This window comes from Nomascus leucogenys, chromosome 10 (assembly GCF_006542625.1).
Source record: "Nomascus leucogenys isolate Asia chromosome 10, Asia_NLE_v1, whole genome shotgun sequence".
In the NCBI taxonomy this organism is placed as follows: Eukaryota; Metazoa; Chordata; class Mammalia; order Primates; family Hylobatidae; genus Nomascus; species Nomascus leucogenys.
The window spans coordinates 67,695,987-67,714,193 of record NC_044390.1 but is presented as its reverse complement, the minus strand read 5'-3'; the positions used below and the strand labels follow the sequence as shown (position 1 = coordinate 67,714,193).

The window sequence follows — 18,207 nt, the reverse complement described above, 5'->3', positions numbered from 1 at the left end:
AAAATATTAATCCATTAGATAATCAAGTTGGCAGCTGTTGTTTGTAAGGTAAAGCTAAACACCATGATAACACATTATTAGGCTTTCTGTCATTTCCATAATTATCCCGTTAAAGGGAAGTTACTACTTTTTGGGCTTGGTAGAGTAATTCTTAACGAAAATATTAATTACTAAAGCATTAGTCCAGAACCTTCCTGTAGCCAACTCATTTAGGAATTTAGAATTTTAGGGCATTCTAGACACATAAAATCTTTAAGTGAAAAGGTTAATATATTTGATTTAGTATCTGATTCTCCAATAGTTGTACATATATTCAAATTATACATTTTTCTAGGAAAATGAGATGAGGCATTTGAGTCCTTATTTGGAAAGAAAAATTAGAGGTGAAGGATATTAAAGCATCCTAGTAAGCATTAAAAACAAGAATGACAACAACATCACTTACCTAAACCTTCGGATTCAAAGAGGTAAGTTTCATCAACCCCAATGTCCCTACACCAGTGAAGGAAGTTTGCGGTATTGTCCCGAGCAAAGAATGAACCTGATGCAGCATCTTTCTTACAGGGCACTTTTCTCATTGGAAAATTCTGGAAAAGACAAAAGAATAATTTCAAAAATGTATCAAGGATATTTTCATTGAACATTCATTTTGATATTACTAAATAAATGTTCAATCCATCACCTGTAACCAAAAAGTACACAACTTTAGAGAAAAAAGATAGTTTTGAAAACTATTTTATTTTACTTTAAAGCAGAGGTCCCCAACCCCTGGGTCACAGACTGGTACCGGTCCATGGCCTGTTAGCAATCAGGCCGCACAGCAGGAGGTGAGCAGTGGCTAAGCAAGCGTTACCACCTGAGCTCTGCCTGTCAGATTAGCGACGGTATTAGATTCAAGCTCGAACCCTATTGTGAACTGCACATGCAAGAGATCTAGGCTGTGTGCTCCTTATGAGAATCTAATGGCTGATGATCTGAGGTGGAGCAGTTTCATACCAGAACCACCCCCGCCCAAATCTGTGGAAAAACTGTCTTCCATGAAACTGGTACCTGGTGCCAAAAAGATTGGGGACTGCTGCTTTAAAGTATATTCCAGAAAATGATTCCTAGAAAAAAGATTTGGTCAAAATTAGCAGTAGGGTCAAACATCTCTCACCTCTTTCTTTTTAAAATGACGCAAGAATCTTAATTAAAATAAAAACTGACAGCCTAATAATTGCAAAGCACATCTCAATGGCATGTCTCTCTACACATAGTTCAATATAAACCTCAAATTCTTGCTATGTTAAAAGTTAAGAGATGAGTATGATGACTCATTTGTAACCCCAGCACTTTGGGAGGCTGAAGCAGAAGGATTGCTTGAGGCTAGGAGTTCAAGACCAGCCTGGGAAACATAGTATGACCTCATCTCTACAAAATATTATTTTTAATATTAGCCAGATGTGGTTGCACGTAGCTAAAGTCCCAGCTGCTCAGGAGGCTGAGGTGAGAGGATCACTTGAGCCCAGCAGTTCCAGGACGCAGTAAGCTATGATCGTGCCACTGTACTCCAGCCTGGGCAACAGAGCAAGACTCTTTCTCAAAAAAAAAAAAAAAAAAAATCACAGACACCCATTTTTGCTTACTTCCTTCCATGCAGATTCATAAAGATGGTTCTGAGTTTCTTGAGGAGACTATCAAATAAGGAAGTAGTTGTTCCTTCTTAATTAAAGTTCTTTGAAAACTGATGATCTAAGTTTCACAGAATCCTAATTTTTTTTTACTACTTGCTCCACGAGTATTTAGATAATTCTGCTGAGACTAAGAGATTTTTTTGTTTTGGTTTGGTTTAAATTTTTACTTGAATAAGCAATTCATGAATATGATCTTTGTTAATGCAGTAGGTACAGTAGGATATTAAGTCTTTTTCTCACCTACCCCCAGTTCCTCTCTCTCCCTAGAGTTAACCACTATTACCAGTTCCTTGTATATCCTTCCTGTTACTATTTATTTCCAAAACTAAAATAACCTTAGGAGTTTTTTTTACTGATTGAATACAGAATAGACAATCATTGCAAAAAAAAAAAATCAAACCAATAGCAAAATACAAAGTATCAACTGAAATCCTCTCACCCACATTTTGACAAGACATCTCTATGCACAACTATACACATATTTGTATCTACAAAATGTCACATAAACCATTCTTCAATTTGATTTGTGTGTGTGTGTGTGCATATACACGAAATGACAGGTTGTAGACATCATCTGGGGTTCAAAATAACATATTTAAAAAATTGTTTCTAATGAATGTATAATATTCCAATGTGTCTGGTTACCATAATTAAATTTTAACAATTTCTCTATTGATGAACATTTAGGTTGTTCCTAATTTTTGTACTATCACTTTCACAAACTTCTGATTATCTTCTCAGAATAAACTGCTACAAGTAGAACTATGTATCAAAAGATGTGCTTTAGGGGGCAGAGCAAGATAGCCCCATACTAACCTACACCATTCGTCTTACCCATAGGAACATCAAATTTTAACAACTAGCTACACACAAAAAGCACCATTACAAGAATCAAAAATCAAATGAGCAATCTGATTTTAATTTCGTATCACTGAGAGAGACATTGAAGAGGGCAGGAAAGACAGTCTGAAACTGCCCACCCCTTCCTCCATCTTCCGGTAGCAACCACATGGCACAGAGTACCTGTGTATTTGGGAGAGGGAGAGCACAGTGATTTTGAGGCTTTACATTGAATTCACTGCTGTTCTGGTTCAGCAGAAGGCAGAACCAGGCTTTAATACCTGACGTCTGCCCATAGAGAAAGCATTTGGACCAACCCCAGCTAGAGGGGACTCACCCATTATAGTAATCAGAGCTTGAGTTCAGACAAGCCTTGGTACCACAAACTGGAGTGCTCTGGGGACCTAAGTGAACGGAGGGGCAGTCTAGGCCACAAGAATTCCAAGTCCTAGGCAAGCCCAGTGCTGAGCTGGACTCAGAGCCAGTGGACCAGAGGGGAGGAGCATATGACCTACTGAGACATCAACCAGGGTGGCTAAGTGTGTGCTTGCACCACCCCTCCCCCATCCACTGGCAGCAGCCACAAGGTGCAGAGAAAGCTGTGCACTTGGGAGACAGCGCAGCAACTGGAGGATTTACACTGAACTCAGTGCTGCCTTGTCACAGTAGTGACCTGGCAGGATTCATCACCTGCTGAGTAAAGAATCCCTGGTGAAGAAACCAGCAGTGATACCCAGGTAATACGCCATGGGTGTTGGGCTCTGAGACATGCTAGCTTCAGGTGGGACTGAATACATTCCCAGTATTGGTGCCTACAATGAAAGACTCCTCCTGTTTGAGAAAGACAGGGGGAAAAGTAAGGCAGACTCTGTCTTGTGCCTTAGGGACCAACTCAGCCACGGTGGGGTAGAGCACCAAGCAAGCTCTGAGGGGTCCCCAGCTTCCGGCCTAGGCTCTTCGTCAGCATTTCTGGAACTGGCCTGGGCCAGAGGGCAGGCCACTGCCCTGAAGGGTAAGTCCCAGGCCTGGCAGCATTCACCACAAGCTGACTAAAGAGCCCTTGGGTTCTATTAGCAGTGGCCTGGCAGAAACCCACATGGGCCCGTGGTGGTAGTAGCCACAGGGAGAGGTTCCTCTGCCCATAAAAAGAGGAAGAAAGAGTGGGAAGGATTTTGGCTTGTGGTCTGAGTGCTGGCTTTGCTGCAGTAAAACAAAACATCAGGTAAATTCCTAAGGTTTAAGACTTCAGGCTGGGTGCGGTGGCTCAAGCCTGTAATCCCAGCACCTTGGGAGGCCGAGGCGGGCGGATCACGAGGTCAGGAGACCGAGACCATGGTGAAACCCCGTCTCTACTAAAAATACAAAAAAAAATTAGCCGAGCGCGGTGGTGGGTGCCTGTAGTCCCAGCTGCACGGGAGGCTGAGGCAGGAGAATGGCGTGAACCCGGGAGGTGGAGCTTGCAGTGAGATGAGATCGCACCACTGCACTCCAGCCTGGGCGACAGAGCGAGACTCCGTTTCAAAAAAAAAAAAAAAAAAAAGACTTAAATCTCACTCCCAGACAGCATCTCTGGACCCAACAGGGCCTGGGGGAATATGACTCTGAAGGGAGGGACACAAACCTGGCTAGCTGTGACACCTGCTGATAATAGAGCCCTAGGGCCTTGAGTGAACTTAGGTGGTAGGCAAGTGGTGGTTACAGCAGGTCTTGGGCGAGACCCAGTGCTGTGCTGGCTTCAGGTGTGAAACAGTGCAGTCTCAGTGGTGGTGGCCACAGGGGCACTTGTGTCCCCCCATCCCCAGATCCAGGAGGCCCAGCACAAAGGGAGATACTCCATTCATTTGGGATAAAGTAAGGAAAAAAAAACCCACATGCACACACAAGAATCTCTATCTGGTAATCCAGAGAATTCTTCCAGACCTTATCCAAGATCACTAAGGCGGTACCTCTATAAGTCTGCGAGAACCACGGCATTATTGGGTTTGGGGCCCAAGTCCCTTCGAATACCTGAAAAGCCTTCCCAAGAACAATGGACACAACAAGCCCAGACTGCAAAGACTACAATAAATGCCTAACTCTTCAATGCCTAGACACTGATGAACACTTACAAGCATCAAGACCATTCAGGAAAACATGACCTCACCAAATAAGTAAGGTACCAGGGACCAATCCTGAAGAAACAGAGATATGTGACCTTTCAGACAGAGAATTGAAAATAGCTGTGTTTTGGAAACTCAAATAAATTCAAGATAACATAGAGAAAGAATACTATCAGACAAATTTAACGAAGAGACTGAAATTATTTAAAAGAATCAAGTAGAAATTCTAGAGTTGAGAAATGCAATTGACATACTGAAGAATGCATCAGGGTCTCTTAATAGCAGAACTGATCAAGCAGAAGAAAGAATTACTGAGCTTCAAGGAAGCCTACTGGAAAATACAGAGGAGACAAAAGAAAAGATAAAAAACAACGAAGCATACCTAAAGGATCTAGAAAATAGCCTCAAAAGGCTAAACCTAAGAGTTAGTGGCCTTAAAGAGGAGGCAGAGAGAGAGATGGGGATAGAAAGTTTATTCAAAGGGGTATTATCACAGAACTTCCCAAACCTAGAGAAAGATACCAATATTCAAGTACAAGAAGGTTATAAAACACTAGCAGATTTAACCCAAAGAACACTACCTCAAGACATTTAATAAACTCCCAAAGGTCAAGGATAAAGAAAGGATCCTAAAAGCAGCAATAGAAAAGAAACAGATAATATACAATGGAGCTCCAGTATGTCTGGCAGCAAATTTTTCAGTGGAAACCTTACAGGCCAAGAGAGAGTGACATGGCATTTAAAGTGCTGAAGGAAAAAACCTTTTACCCTAGAATAGTATATCCAGTGAAAATATCCTTTAAGCATGAAAGAGAAATAGAGACTTTCCCAGACAACAAAAACTGAGGGATTTCATCCACACCAGACCATCCTACAAGAAATGCTGAAGTGAGTTCTTCAGTCTGAAAGAAAAGGATGTTAATGAGCAATAAGAATACTCTGGTTTCTCTTCAGAGCATATAAATCTTTTGCCTTTTAATGAGCAATAAGAAATCATCTGAAAATACAAAATTCACTAGTAATAGTACACAGGAAAACACAAAATACTGTTAACACTGTAATTATGGTATGTAAAATATTATATTAAAGTAGAAAGACTAAGCAATGAACCAATCAAAATTAATAACTACAACTTTTCAAGACATAGTATAATAAGACATAAAGAAAAACAACAAAAATTAAAAAGCAAGGGGATGAAGTTAGAGTTTTTATTAGTTTTCTTTTTGCTATTAATAGTTCATTTGCTTATGCAATCAGTTTAAAATAATGGGTTATATTATTTGCAAGTCTCATGGTAACCTCAAATCAAAAAACATACAACAGATACACAAAAAATAAAAATAAAAAGTAAGAAATTAAAGCATACCACCAGAGAAAATCACCTTCACTAAAAGAAAGACAGGAAGGAAGGAAAGAAGGAGCCGACCAAAAAACAACCAGAAAACAACAAAATGGCAGGAGTAAGTCCTTATTTATCAGTTATAACACTGAATGTAAATAGACTAAATTCTCCAATCAAAAGACACAGGGTAGCTGAATGGATGAAAAAGCAAGACCCAACTATCTGTTGCCTCCAAGAAACACTCTTCACCTATAAAGACACATATAGACTGAAAATATAGGGATGGAAAAAGATATTCCATGCCAATGGGAAACCGAAAAAGAACAGGAGTAGCTATATTTATATAAGACAAAATGAATTCTAAGACAAAACCCATAAGAAGAGACAAAGAAGGTCATTATACAATGACAAAGAGGTCAATTCAGCAAGAGGATATAAAAATTGTAAATATATACGCACCCAATGCTAGAACACTCAGCTAAATAAAGCAAATATTATTACAGCTAAAGAGAGAGATAGACTCCCAACACCCCACTTTCAGCATTGGTCAGATCTTCCGGAGACAGAAAATCAAAAAAGACACATCAGACTTAATCTTCACTATAGAACAAATGGACCTAATAGATATTTACAGAACATCTCATTCAGCAGCTGCTTTATTCTCCTCAGCAGATGGATCATTCTCAAGCATAGATCATATGTTAGGTCACAAAACAAGTCCTAAAACGTTAAAAAAAACCTGAAATAACATAAAGCATCTTCTCTGACCATAATGGAATAAAACTGGAAATCCATAACAAGAGTAATTTCAGAAACAATATAAACACATGGAAATTAAACAATATGTTCCTGAATGACTGACCAGTGGGTCAATGAGGAAATTAAGAAGAAAACTGAAAATTTTTCTTGAAAAACATAATAATGAAAACACAAATACCAAAACCTATGGGATACAGTGAAAGCAGTATTAAGAGGGAAATTTATAGCTGTAAGTGTCCACATCAAAAAAGAAGAAAAACTTAAAATAAATAACCTAACAATGCATCTTAAAGACCTAAAAAGCAAATGCAAATCAACTTGAAATTAGTACAAGAAAAGAAATAATCAAAACCAGCAGAAATAAATAAAATTGAAATGACAAAAACAATACCAAAAGATAAACAAAACTTAAAGTTGGTTTTTTGAAAGGATAAATAAAATTGACAGACCTTAAGTCAGACTAAGAAAAAAAGAGAGAAGACCCAAATAAAATCAGAGATGAAAAAGGAGACATTACAACTGATACCACAGAAATTTAAAGGATCATACTGAGCAACTGTATGACAACGAAACCTGAACAGACCAATAACAAGTTAGCAAGATCAAAGCCGTAATAAAAAGCCTCCCAGTGAAGAAAAGCCTGGGACCCGAGGGCTTCACTGCTGAAGCCCTAGTGTTCTTTGGGTTAAACATTTAAAGAAGAATTAATAGCAATCCTACTCAAACTATTCTGAAAAGCAGCAGAGGAGGGATTACTTCCAAACTCATTTGATGAGGCCAGTATTACACCAAAACCAGACAAAGATATATCAAAAAATGAAGACAACGGACCAATATCTCTGAAGAATGTTGCTGCAAAAATCCTCAACAAAATACTAGCAAACTGAATTCAACAATACATTTAAAAGATTACTCATCATGACCAACTGGGATTTATCCCAGGGATGCAAAGATGTTTCAACATATGCAAATAAATCAGTGTGATACATCTTATCAACAGAATGAAGTATAAAAAACATATATATCATTTCAACTGATGTTGAAAAAGCATTTGATAAAATTTAAATCCCTTTGTGATAAAAACCCTAAAGAAACTGGGTATAGAAGGAACACACCTCAGCATAATAAAAGCCATATGATGACAGACCCACAGCTAGTATCATACCAAATGGGGAAAAACTGAAAGCCTTTCCTCTAAGGTCTGGACCACAACAAGGATGCCCACTTTCATCATTGTCATTCAACCCAGTTCTGGAAGTCCTAGCTAGAGTAATCAGACAAGAGAAAGAAAGATTTTGCATCCAAACTGGAAAGGAGGATGTCAAATATTCTTGTTTGCAGATGATACAATCTTATATTTAGAAAAACCTAAAGACCCCACACACAAAAAAACTATTAGAGCTGATAAACAAATTCAATAAAGTTTCAGGACACAAAATCAACATACAAAAATCTGTAGCATTTTTGTGCCAACAATCTGAGAAGGAAATAAAAAGTAATCCCATTTACAACAGTCACAAATAAAATTAAATACCTAGGAATTAACTTAAGCTAAGAAGTGAAATATCTCTACGATAAACAAAACACTAACGAAAAATTGAAGAGGACACCAAAAAATGGAAAAATATTCCATGTGCATGGATTGAAAGAATCAATATTGTTAAAATGGCTATACTACTCAAAGCAATCTACAGATTCAATGCAATCCTTATCAAAATACCAATGACGTTCTTCATAGAAATGGAAAAAAGATCCTAAAATTTATATGGAATCACAAAAGACCGAGAATAATCAAAGCTATCTTGAGCAAAAAGAACAAAATTGGAGGAATCACATTACCTAACTTCAACCAAAACAGTATGGTACTGGCATAAAAAGAGACACAGACCAATGGAACAGAAAAGAAAACCCAGAAATAAATCCAGATAACTACAGTGAACTCACTTATAACAAAGGTGCTAAGAACATAGATTGGAGAAAGGACAGTCTCTTCGATAAAATCTGCTGGGAAAACTGGGTATTCACATGCAGAAGAATGAAACTTGACCCCTATCTCTCACCATATATAAAAATGAAATAAAAATGGATTAAAGACTTAAATCTAAGACCTCATACTATGCAACTGCTACAAGAAAACATTGGGAAAACTCTCCAGGATATTGGTCTGGGCAAAAACTTCGTGAGTAATACCCCAAAAGCAGAAGCAACCAAATCAAAAATAGAATCATATCAAGTTAAAAAGCTTCTGCACTGTAAAGGAAACAACACATTGAAAAACAACCCAAAGAATGGGATAAAATATTTGCAAACAATCCATCTGACAAAGGATTAATAAGTAGAATATATAAGGAGCTCAAACAACTCTGTAGGATAAAATCTAATCATCCAATTTAAAAATGGGCAAAAAATTTGAATAGACATTTCTCAAAAGACACACAAATGGCAAACAGGTATATGAAAAGGTGCTCAACATCACTGATCATCAGAGAAATGCAAATCAAAACTACAATGAGATATCTCACCCCAATTAAAATGGCTTTTATCCAGAAGACAAGCAATAACAAATGCTGGCAAAGATGTGGAGAAAAGGGAACCCTCATACACTGCTGGTGGTAATATAAATCACTACAGCCACTATGGCGAACAGTTTGGAGGTTCCTCAGAAAACTAAACATAGAGCTACCATATGACCCAACAACCCACTGGGTATATACCCAACAGAAAGGAAATCAGTATATTAAAGAGACTATCTGCACTCCCATGTTTTCTGAAGCACTGTTCTCAATAACCAAGATTTGGAATCAACCTAAAAGTCCATCAACAGACGACTAGGTAAAGAAAATGTGGCATATATATACAATGGAGTACCACTGAGCTATTAAAAAGACTGAGATCCTGTCATTTGTAACAACATGGATGGAACTGTAGGTCATTATGTTAAGTGAGATACATTAGGCAAGAAAGAAAATCACCAAATGTTCTCAATTATTTGTGGGTGCTAAAAATCAAAACAATTGAACTCATGGAGATAGCAGAAGGATGGTTAGCAGAGGCTGGGAAGAGTTATGGGAGGTGGGGGGAAGTGGAGATGGTTAAGGGTGCAAAAAATATAGTTAGAAAGAATTATTAAGACCTAGTATTTGATAGCACAACAGGGTGACTACAGTCAATAATAGTTTAATTGTACATTTAAAAATAACTAAAGGAGTACAATTGGATTGCTTGTAAAAACAAAGAATAAATGCTTGAGGGAATGGATATCCTATTTTCCATGATGTGATTATTACTTATTGCATGCCTGTATCAAAGTATCTCAGGTACCCCATAAGTATATACACCTAGTATATGTACTCACAAAATATTTTTTACAAGATATACTTTATTTTCAGTGATATACATATATATATATACACACACATATCATCCACTGTCCCCCAGAATGATGATACTCCTTTATATTTCCACCAACTGTGTGTAAATTTCCAGACTCCAAACTCTTGAGAATACCTACATTTGATGAAAAGACAGGAAACCTTATCTACTTCAAATCATGACTTCAGGGTTAATGAATGAAAACTGTCTAAAAAATTTATTATTTATCCAATAAATATTTATAAAATTTACCAAAGCAATATATGGAGAATGTATAAAGAAGAAAATAATAATAATAGCAGCTGCTACTTGTGTGCCAGGAACCATCACAAGCTCTTTTCCCATTTAACCCTCACAACAGTTCTACAAGGAAGTTATGTTAATGTTCTCAAGAAGAGCTGGATCTACTATGCATCAAGCACTATGTTAGACACCATCTATACATTCATTCATTTAATTTGATTGAACTCTCACAAATAAATCCTAAGGTAACTGCTAATCTCATTTTATGAAAGAGAACATTTTTCCAGATTTTGAAAAGGGTTAAGTAAATTATTTAACATCTCATAGGCAGTTGGCATGGAAGTTTACAACCTTCTAGAGATAAGAAATGTACATAAATTAATATGTACCAAGACATAAAATCAATACTGTCAAACATTTACTTACCCCTGATTCTTCAGAATTGCATGTTTTCACCATGTTTTGAAGAACATCGATCAGTTGACATAATAGTACTCCATTATCAAGTTCTTCCAATAATTTTTCTGCCTTAACTTTAATACCTAAAAATATATTTCAAAGTTAAGATTCTTCTAGAAAGAAAAACTCAAACAATATGGTTAAAATTAATTACATAGAATCAGATTACAGCAAAACACTAGAAAAATATCAGATCAGACTCTAAATACTTACTCTTAGAAGGTACAGTTAAAATAACAAATAATGGCCAGTTAATGATACTGAAACAAAAATATCTGTAATGTAGAAGTACAGAAAAAATAAAGAAAACTGACATCGATTTTATTTCATTTAAAATGAAATAAATTCACTGCATATTAATATTCCTTGCACAAGAAAAACAGTCTCAATAAATAAGATGGACTTGGTTGCAATTTTAAAATTAAAGACAATACCATAACAAATACCCAGGGAATACTAACTTTTTACTTCTAGAATGTCTTCTTTAAAAACATTATTATTACATAATAAACGCTAAACATTATCCATCAAACTGATAATAGACAACTACAGTGGGTATTTGGTATTTAATTATCTTGGAAGGGCTATATCTTTTAAGATATTCTTTTTCATGAAAACTTGAGAATTCTACATAAAATTATTTAAAGTAAAATTTTTCTGGGGAGAAAGTTTAAAGCATTCATCATATTCTCTAATAGAGTAAAAAATATGATGCCAGACATTCTCCAACCTGACATTTCTTCCTAGGTTTCATATGGCTCTATCCTTCAATGCCTCAGAAATTGTAATCATTTAACCTACAGTGTAAGTTTCACTCAAAGTTCATGGCTTATGCAAGACTAAGGTGGGTCAAGGTGGGAGGAAATCAGTAAAAAAAAAAAATTAGACCGATACAATTTTTAAAGATGATTTTAATATTAACAGTGAAAATGTTCATTATTCAAAGCTTACTGACCTCTTCAGTTAAATCGCAAATTTCCTACTATTCAAGACCCAAGGTTCAAGGTGAATCAGACTATTTCCCCAGCTGAAACGTAACCTTGGTGAGAGCAAGGGCACTGAATATTTCATTCACTAGAGTATCCCCAGCATCTGTAACAATCACTCCTTGACAAAGAGTAAGGCTCTCAATAAATGCATATTGAATAAGATAATACAATTTTGGGTATTGTTTCAAGCCTCACCTAATAAACCAGATAACCAGATTGACAGATCTTCTTGCATGGGCAACAAAGTGGCTTCATGCCTCACAGCTATCCACTCATCATACTGACAAACATTAGCCAATCCTGGTCCGTGTCTGGGAGTCAGAGGACTCCGAGGACTTAGAGGCAGATCTTCTCCAAACCATACCTAAAGAAAAAAAAAAAATCAATCAACTGAATGAATAAAACCTTTGCTAAAAGTCATCATAATCCACATCAATATTTAAATGATGAAGCATAAATCATACATAATAGACACATATAAAAAGCTGTTGTAGCTCACAGCAAATATATAAATTAGAAGCAAAGTATTAGTCCTATTCTGCTGCCCAGGCTAGAGTGCAGTGATGTGATTATGGTTCACTGCAGCCTCGACTCCCAGACTCAAGCAATCCTCCCACCTCAGCCTCCCGAGTAGCTGAGAGCACAGGCACATGCCACCACACCCAGCTAAGTTTTTAATTTTATGTATTGCAGAGATGTGGTCACCCTATGTTGCCCAGGCTGGTCTTGAACTACCGGGCTCAAGTGATCCTTCCACCTCAGACTCCCAAAGTGCTGGGATTATAGGCATGAGCCACTGTGCCCAGCCAAGACATTTTCAATATTCAATACTGTGGTAAATGTAAGAAAACCCCTAATTAATAAATGGATTCTACTATTGAGCCAAGAGGGTACAATTCAACAAATAATATTTTTCCTTCACTTGTTAGCTGAGTAAGTTTAACAAGTTACTTGGCCAGAGTCTTAACATCTTAGCTGTAGGATGGGTTAGTGATTCCTGCCTTATAAAACACACCTTTGTAGCATCTGGCATTGGGCCTAGCAGATAGCAGAGACTCAATAAACATTTGTTGAATGAATGAAGCATAAATGGCATTTTGTAAATTTCAAATCATAGTAACAGTGTTATCTTTAAAAAAGTTTCTAAGTACTTTAGTTTAAAACAAGTGGGTGGCAAACTATAGTCCCTGGGGAAAATCTTGTCTCACCTATTTTGTAAGCCCAGAAGCTAAGAATGGTTTGTACATTTTAAAATGGCTGTTATATAAGTAACTGCATAGTATCTCAGTTTTGCCTACTGGCCCACAAAGCATGAAATACTACCTGGCCAACTGACAGTTTAGAATAAAAACTGACACTCTATAAATTTTATAATTGTATAGATGTTATAATCGACACTTGCAAAATTTTGAAATATGATTAGAGATTCTTTAATGTAAGATTATTTATAGAAAAGGCTGTATCAATTCTTCAGATTGTAAAAGAAGTAATCATGTCATTATGAAGTCACTTTTTAAAACAGATATAAATATCTCTTGTCCTTCTCCTTACTGAACAACTTAGGAATATTATTAGAGCCTAAGGGAATGCATAGGAGATTCCAAGAGTGGGGTGGCTCGGAATGGACAGTCAGAGCATGAGTGAGGTGAGTGGGCATCCAGGTATGGGGACAGCCCTGTGCAAGATGTCAGACCCTGAGTAGGATAAAGAGGGCATCTAACAGGTGCAAAGGGGGAACGTCCCAATACAGAGTGTCAGAGTCCAAGTGAGCTGAGCATCTACCCAGGGTGTGGGTGGCAGCAACAATGAGAGAATGGTAACACACATTAGGATTTATCAAATGGGAGCCAATCTTCTCACTGAAGGCAGGTACAAATATGGAATGAGAGAAGCAAGAATGAATCCTTTGGTGTTGAATTCAAGTATCTCTTATCTGAAAGTAAAGAAACTCTCGAAGAATGCCAAAAGGACACATAAGCCAGCATGAAGGGACTTCTACTGGCTGAACTGAGGGCAATTTAAGCATTGAGATAAATGACAGAAATGGATTATACCACACTGAATAAAACAGGAAACTATAAGTTAACACAGATATAAACGAATACACCAAAATTTTGACAAGAATGGGATTTTTACATAGTTTCAAAGTACCTGCATACAAAATACTACGAAGGGAAAAGGAGTAATTTTACAGTTCAGAAACCTGACAGACAGCATCTGAACCAAATAACGGAGGTGAACTCCATCAATAATGGGACAAATCAAAATCATATGCCACCTGATAGGACGCAATGAGAAAAATTCCTGCCCAAGATGCATAACCTCAGTTTAGTCATGAAAAAACATCAAGCAAATCCAAATTGAGGGACATTCTACAAAATAAGTGGTCTGGAATATTCAAAAGTATCAAGGTAATTAAAGACAAGCAAAGACTGAGATACTGTTCCAGCCTAATGAAGACTAAAGAGACATGAAAATTAAATGCAACACATAAATTTGAGCTGGTTATTACTGAGACAACTGGCAACACTTGAAAGTGGCTTGCGTATTAAATGGTAGTACTGCAGCAGCATTAATATCCTGATTCTGATTATTTCATTGTGGTTGTATAGGAAGATGTCCTCGTTTTTGAGAAATACACACTAAAATATTCAGAGGTAATAGTGCACTAGAGTCGCCACTTCCTCTCAAATGGCTCAGGCAAACAAATTTCTCTGTACTACATTTAACTACTCTGTAGTCTGTGATGGCTTCAAAATTAAAAAAAAAAAAAAAAAAAAAACCAAACTTTTAAAAAAGAACTGTAAGTAAAACAAATACCAAGTGAATCTAGCCCTTTCTTGATTTTTAAATATAGACCATTTTCCCCTTAAAATATATTAAGCTTACTGAGGTTCATTTGAGGCAAGTCTTACTATACCAGATCAAAATCTACAGCAATACCATAGGTATTGCAACAAACTGGTGGCAGGAAGGGGGGGAAACTACTTCCAATCTTCTATGATGAGAAATAAACAAGTTTTTTTTTTTTTTAACCCGAAAGCAAACAAAGAAAATGAATAAACTCAAGAGGCATGCAGGGGTAGGGAAATCTAATAAAAAATAAAAAATAAAATAAAAGTAAATTAAAAAACCTGTCAAAGACAAAAAAGAAATGCAAGTTATTTAAGGGACATTTACTTCAGGAATTAGGGTAGGGATTGGGAAATGAATTCCTAAATATATGAGGATCCTATGAATAGGAAAACGATGTTATTTATTTCCCTGAATTCTCTTAAAATTATTTCCAAGGAAGTACAGTAACGCTTTACTAATTCTTCCCTTTATAAGCATATCTTATTTCTATTATAATCGTGGGACTCAAGGTAATGCTTAGCACATAGTATTCAAACATATTCGTTCAATAATTGAGGAACAGATATTAGCAAATGACTCTTTGTACCATCAAAATCAAAATGTATCTTACAATCAATTGTATTTGACAGTCAATGGAATATGTTATTTGTCCATTAACCATCTGGTTGAGCTGAAAAAAAGCAGCACAGATGTAAATGTTTGTCAAGGAAAGAATAGCATAAATTAAGAGGGTGGTTTTTTTTAAATCGTGTATGAAAATGGAGAAGCTAACATTTAAAAAAAAAGTCACTTTTACTTCTTGTCACATTACAGAGAAGAGTACATGTTGGATTTTCCTATTATTGCAAGCAAACGACTTTAGTAATAACCTGGGCTAGTCAGTAGAAATTAGTATTAAAAGTTAGATATTAACAAAAACTGCATGTATGAAGATTGTTCTCAAACATGCTGAAAGCTGTCATATTGTCATTAAGAGATATTTAATTCATGGGTACTCTACAGATTAACTTAGGTACTTGCTTACATTTAGGCAAAATTTTATGCCTATGTACAAATGGGCCTTTTCACAGAGTGATTTCATAGCCTTTGTCAGATTTTCAAATGGGACTATGACCCCAGAAAGGTTAAGAACTATTGTCCGTTGGCTTTTATACTATATGTTTATTAATCAGAATGAACGACACAGATGAATGGCAAGAAATATCTTAAAGTATTAAATTAGTAAGACATCAATCAATAACAGCTATTCACTGGATGTCTCCTCTCTGCAAGGCACTTAATAACCAAGTAACTGTCTAATATAATTGGCAGAGAAAGAGGTGGAAATCCTGGGAAGTCCTCACATTCAGCAGCAAAAACCTCCATGGGACATGTGAAGAGAGGATAGTCTTGGGAAAAAAAAATCAATAAAGACAGATCTTAGAATCTGGATCAGAGAAGATTTTTGAAACCATTAGACAAACTATGAAAGAGTCTACCATGTTAAGAGGATATAAATGGCCATTAGTGTAGAAATAAGAAAAAACATGGGCAATGCGGCAACAATAAAAAACACTCTATAAGGAATCAAGAAAATATAATTGATAAGAAGCTAATGACATTCCTCAGACTTGGATAAAAAGGGGATGAATAGAAGTAATCAGGTCAAAAATGATTTTGAGTAAAAACAGAGTTCTGAGCATATGCAAGTGGATGTGAGAGGAACCAAAAGGGAAGAATAAGACCTTCTGGGAGACAGTCATGGACTCCCCAGTCCCAAAAGGAAAAGCATGATGGAACTGTATTAGCAGAGTAGGAGATTATAGCTGCAGAGTATAGGAAGGTGGACAACAGGGTCACATGCAGGGCTGTTCTTAACCATTTGAAAAATTATCTTCTCTAGGCTGTCATCCACTGTTATATTGATAAGAGGAAAGGAGAGAAGAGAAGGAGGAGGAGGGGAAGGGAAGACTAACTGACTTTTATGACACAGGTACTATCTCTAGGTTTGTATGTGGAAAGTTTTATCATACCAAGGATACAACCAAACTTCTGACGTGCTTACAGGCAATATATATTCTAGCAGGCCATTTGCACATATTATCTCATTGATTCCTCACAACTACCCTGCAAATTAATCACTATTATCCTCACCACAGAGGTAAGGAAGCAGAGACTCAGAAGTAAGATAACTTGCCAGAATCTCAGAATCAAAGGGACAGAACTAGGATCAGAACTGAAATCTAATTGATGCAAGTTTTTACTTCCCAAAGCAAATTTTATTATCAGTTGCTTGCTTCTTTCCAGGCAGACCTTCAATGTGACTTTTAAGTTAATATTCAATCATGTTCTATTTATACAAAAGAAAGAAAACATAAAAAATAAGAATAATATAGCAAACACCAACTCTGGAAATCATTCAAATATAAGGCTATTCTGATTGTCTCATTACACCCAGCTTGCATCCCTCCACACACACACACACACACACACACACACACACACACACACACACAAACCCACTCTTTAAAATTTTAATGGCCAGTCATATACAGGCATTTATAGAGCACATGAACAACTATATGAAATTTAAAAACATATATTTGTTTTCACTAAAAGCTCTTTTAACTGTAAATACATACTAAATTGTAATGAGCGGAAAACCACAAAATATTCCACCTCTTTTCCCACAGTGGTATAAATAAGACAGACCTACCAACCCTAAGATATTTTTACACTTGATCTTAGCCAAAAGGCTGAGAAGAGATAACCCTAAGGTATTTTTGAATTTTACAAATATTCAGTATAAACAAAAGCTTAGAATTGAAAGTTTTTGAGAACTAGAAAGTCAAAATATAGTATTTCTGTTATTAAAACGTGATGCTTAAAAAAAACTAGCACAATAAGAACACTTTGTGATAATTTTATCTTTGCTAATTATTACAGCTCAATTATATTAATCTCATAATTTAAATATTGTTTCCCAGAAAAAAACTTACTTGAATTGCAGGCTGCATAGTCACCTATATTGAAATGAAATTTCTTTTCTGAGAAAAGAACAAAATATTAACATACAGTTAACACTGGCAGTTTTGCTACTCCCCCAAACCCCCAAATTACAAGATTTAGGAATGTGTTTACTCGACTGCAAACGCAAAACTTTTTCTTCTAGTTAGAATAGTCTGAGTATAAGAGAATTCGTATCACTCCTTGCTTTTTACTTCATAAAGGACTACTCATTTGAAAAAGGAAAACCTGAAACAGACTTTAATATAATATGTATTTTTTGGCATTAGCATCAAAGTAATTCTTGAACCATCTGGACAGTTTTGAAAAAAAATCAACAACAAAACTTAGCTCATATAAAAGTCTCCCAGAATTTTATTTTCCCCTGTGAACCTAATGTAAATATAAATATTACAACAACTGATATTGAAAGTCAAGTATCTTTTATCTGATTGTCATCAAAATCCTAACAGGTCATATGGACTTTGCATAAATTCACAAACTTGACTATAAGCTTATTCTGCTAATAAAGATAAACATCAATTTTAACTGTGAACCAAAATGCTCAATGCCTCCCCATAATAATTTTC

General features: G+C 36.2%; 1 protein-coding gene across 3 annotated transcripts in view; it reads right to left on the bottom strand.

The window, feature by feature from the left end:
- GAS2L3 (growth arrest specific 2 like 3) overlaps nucleotides 1-18,207 on the bottom strand; it is a 54,731-nt gene that overhangs the window by 15,755 nt on the left and 20,769 nt on the right. For all 3 annotated transcript variants that reach the window (XM_012509866.2, XM_030821264.1, XM_003269907.4), the window contains 4 exons: nucleotides 17,611-17,658; nucleotides 11,972-12,140; nucleotides 10,755-10,870; nucleotides 446-587 (listed from right to left, as the gene is read on the bottom strand). In XM_012509866.2, coding sequence (XP_012365320.2) covers nucleotides 446-587; nucleotides 10,755-10,870; nucleotides 11,972-12,140; nucleotides 17,611-17,628 — 445 coding nt within the window. In that variant the 5' untranslated portion in view covers nucleotides 17,629-17,658. The remainder of the gene's footprint in view (nucleotides 1-445; nucleotides 588-10,754; nucleotides 10,871-11,971; nucleotides 12,141-17,610; nucleotides 17,659-18,207) is intronic.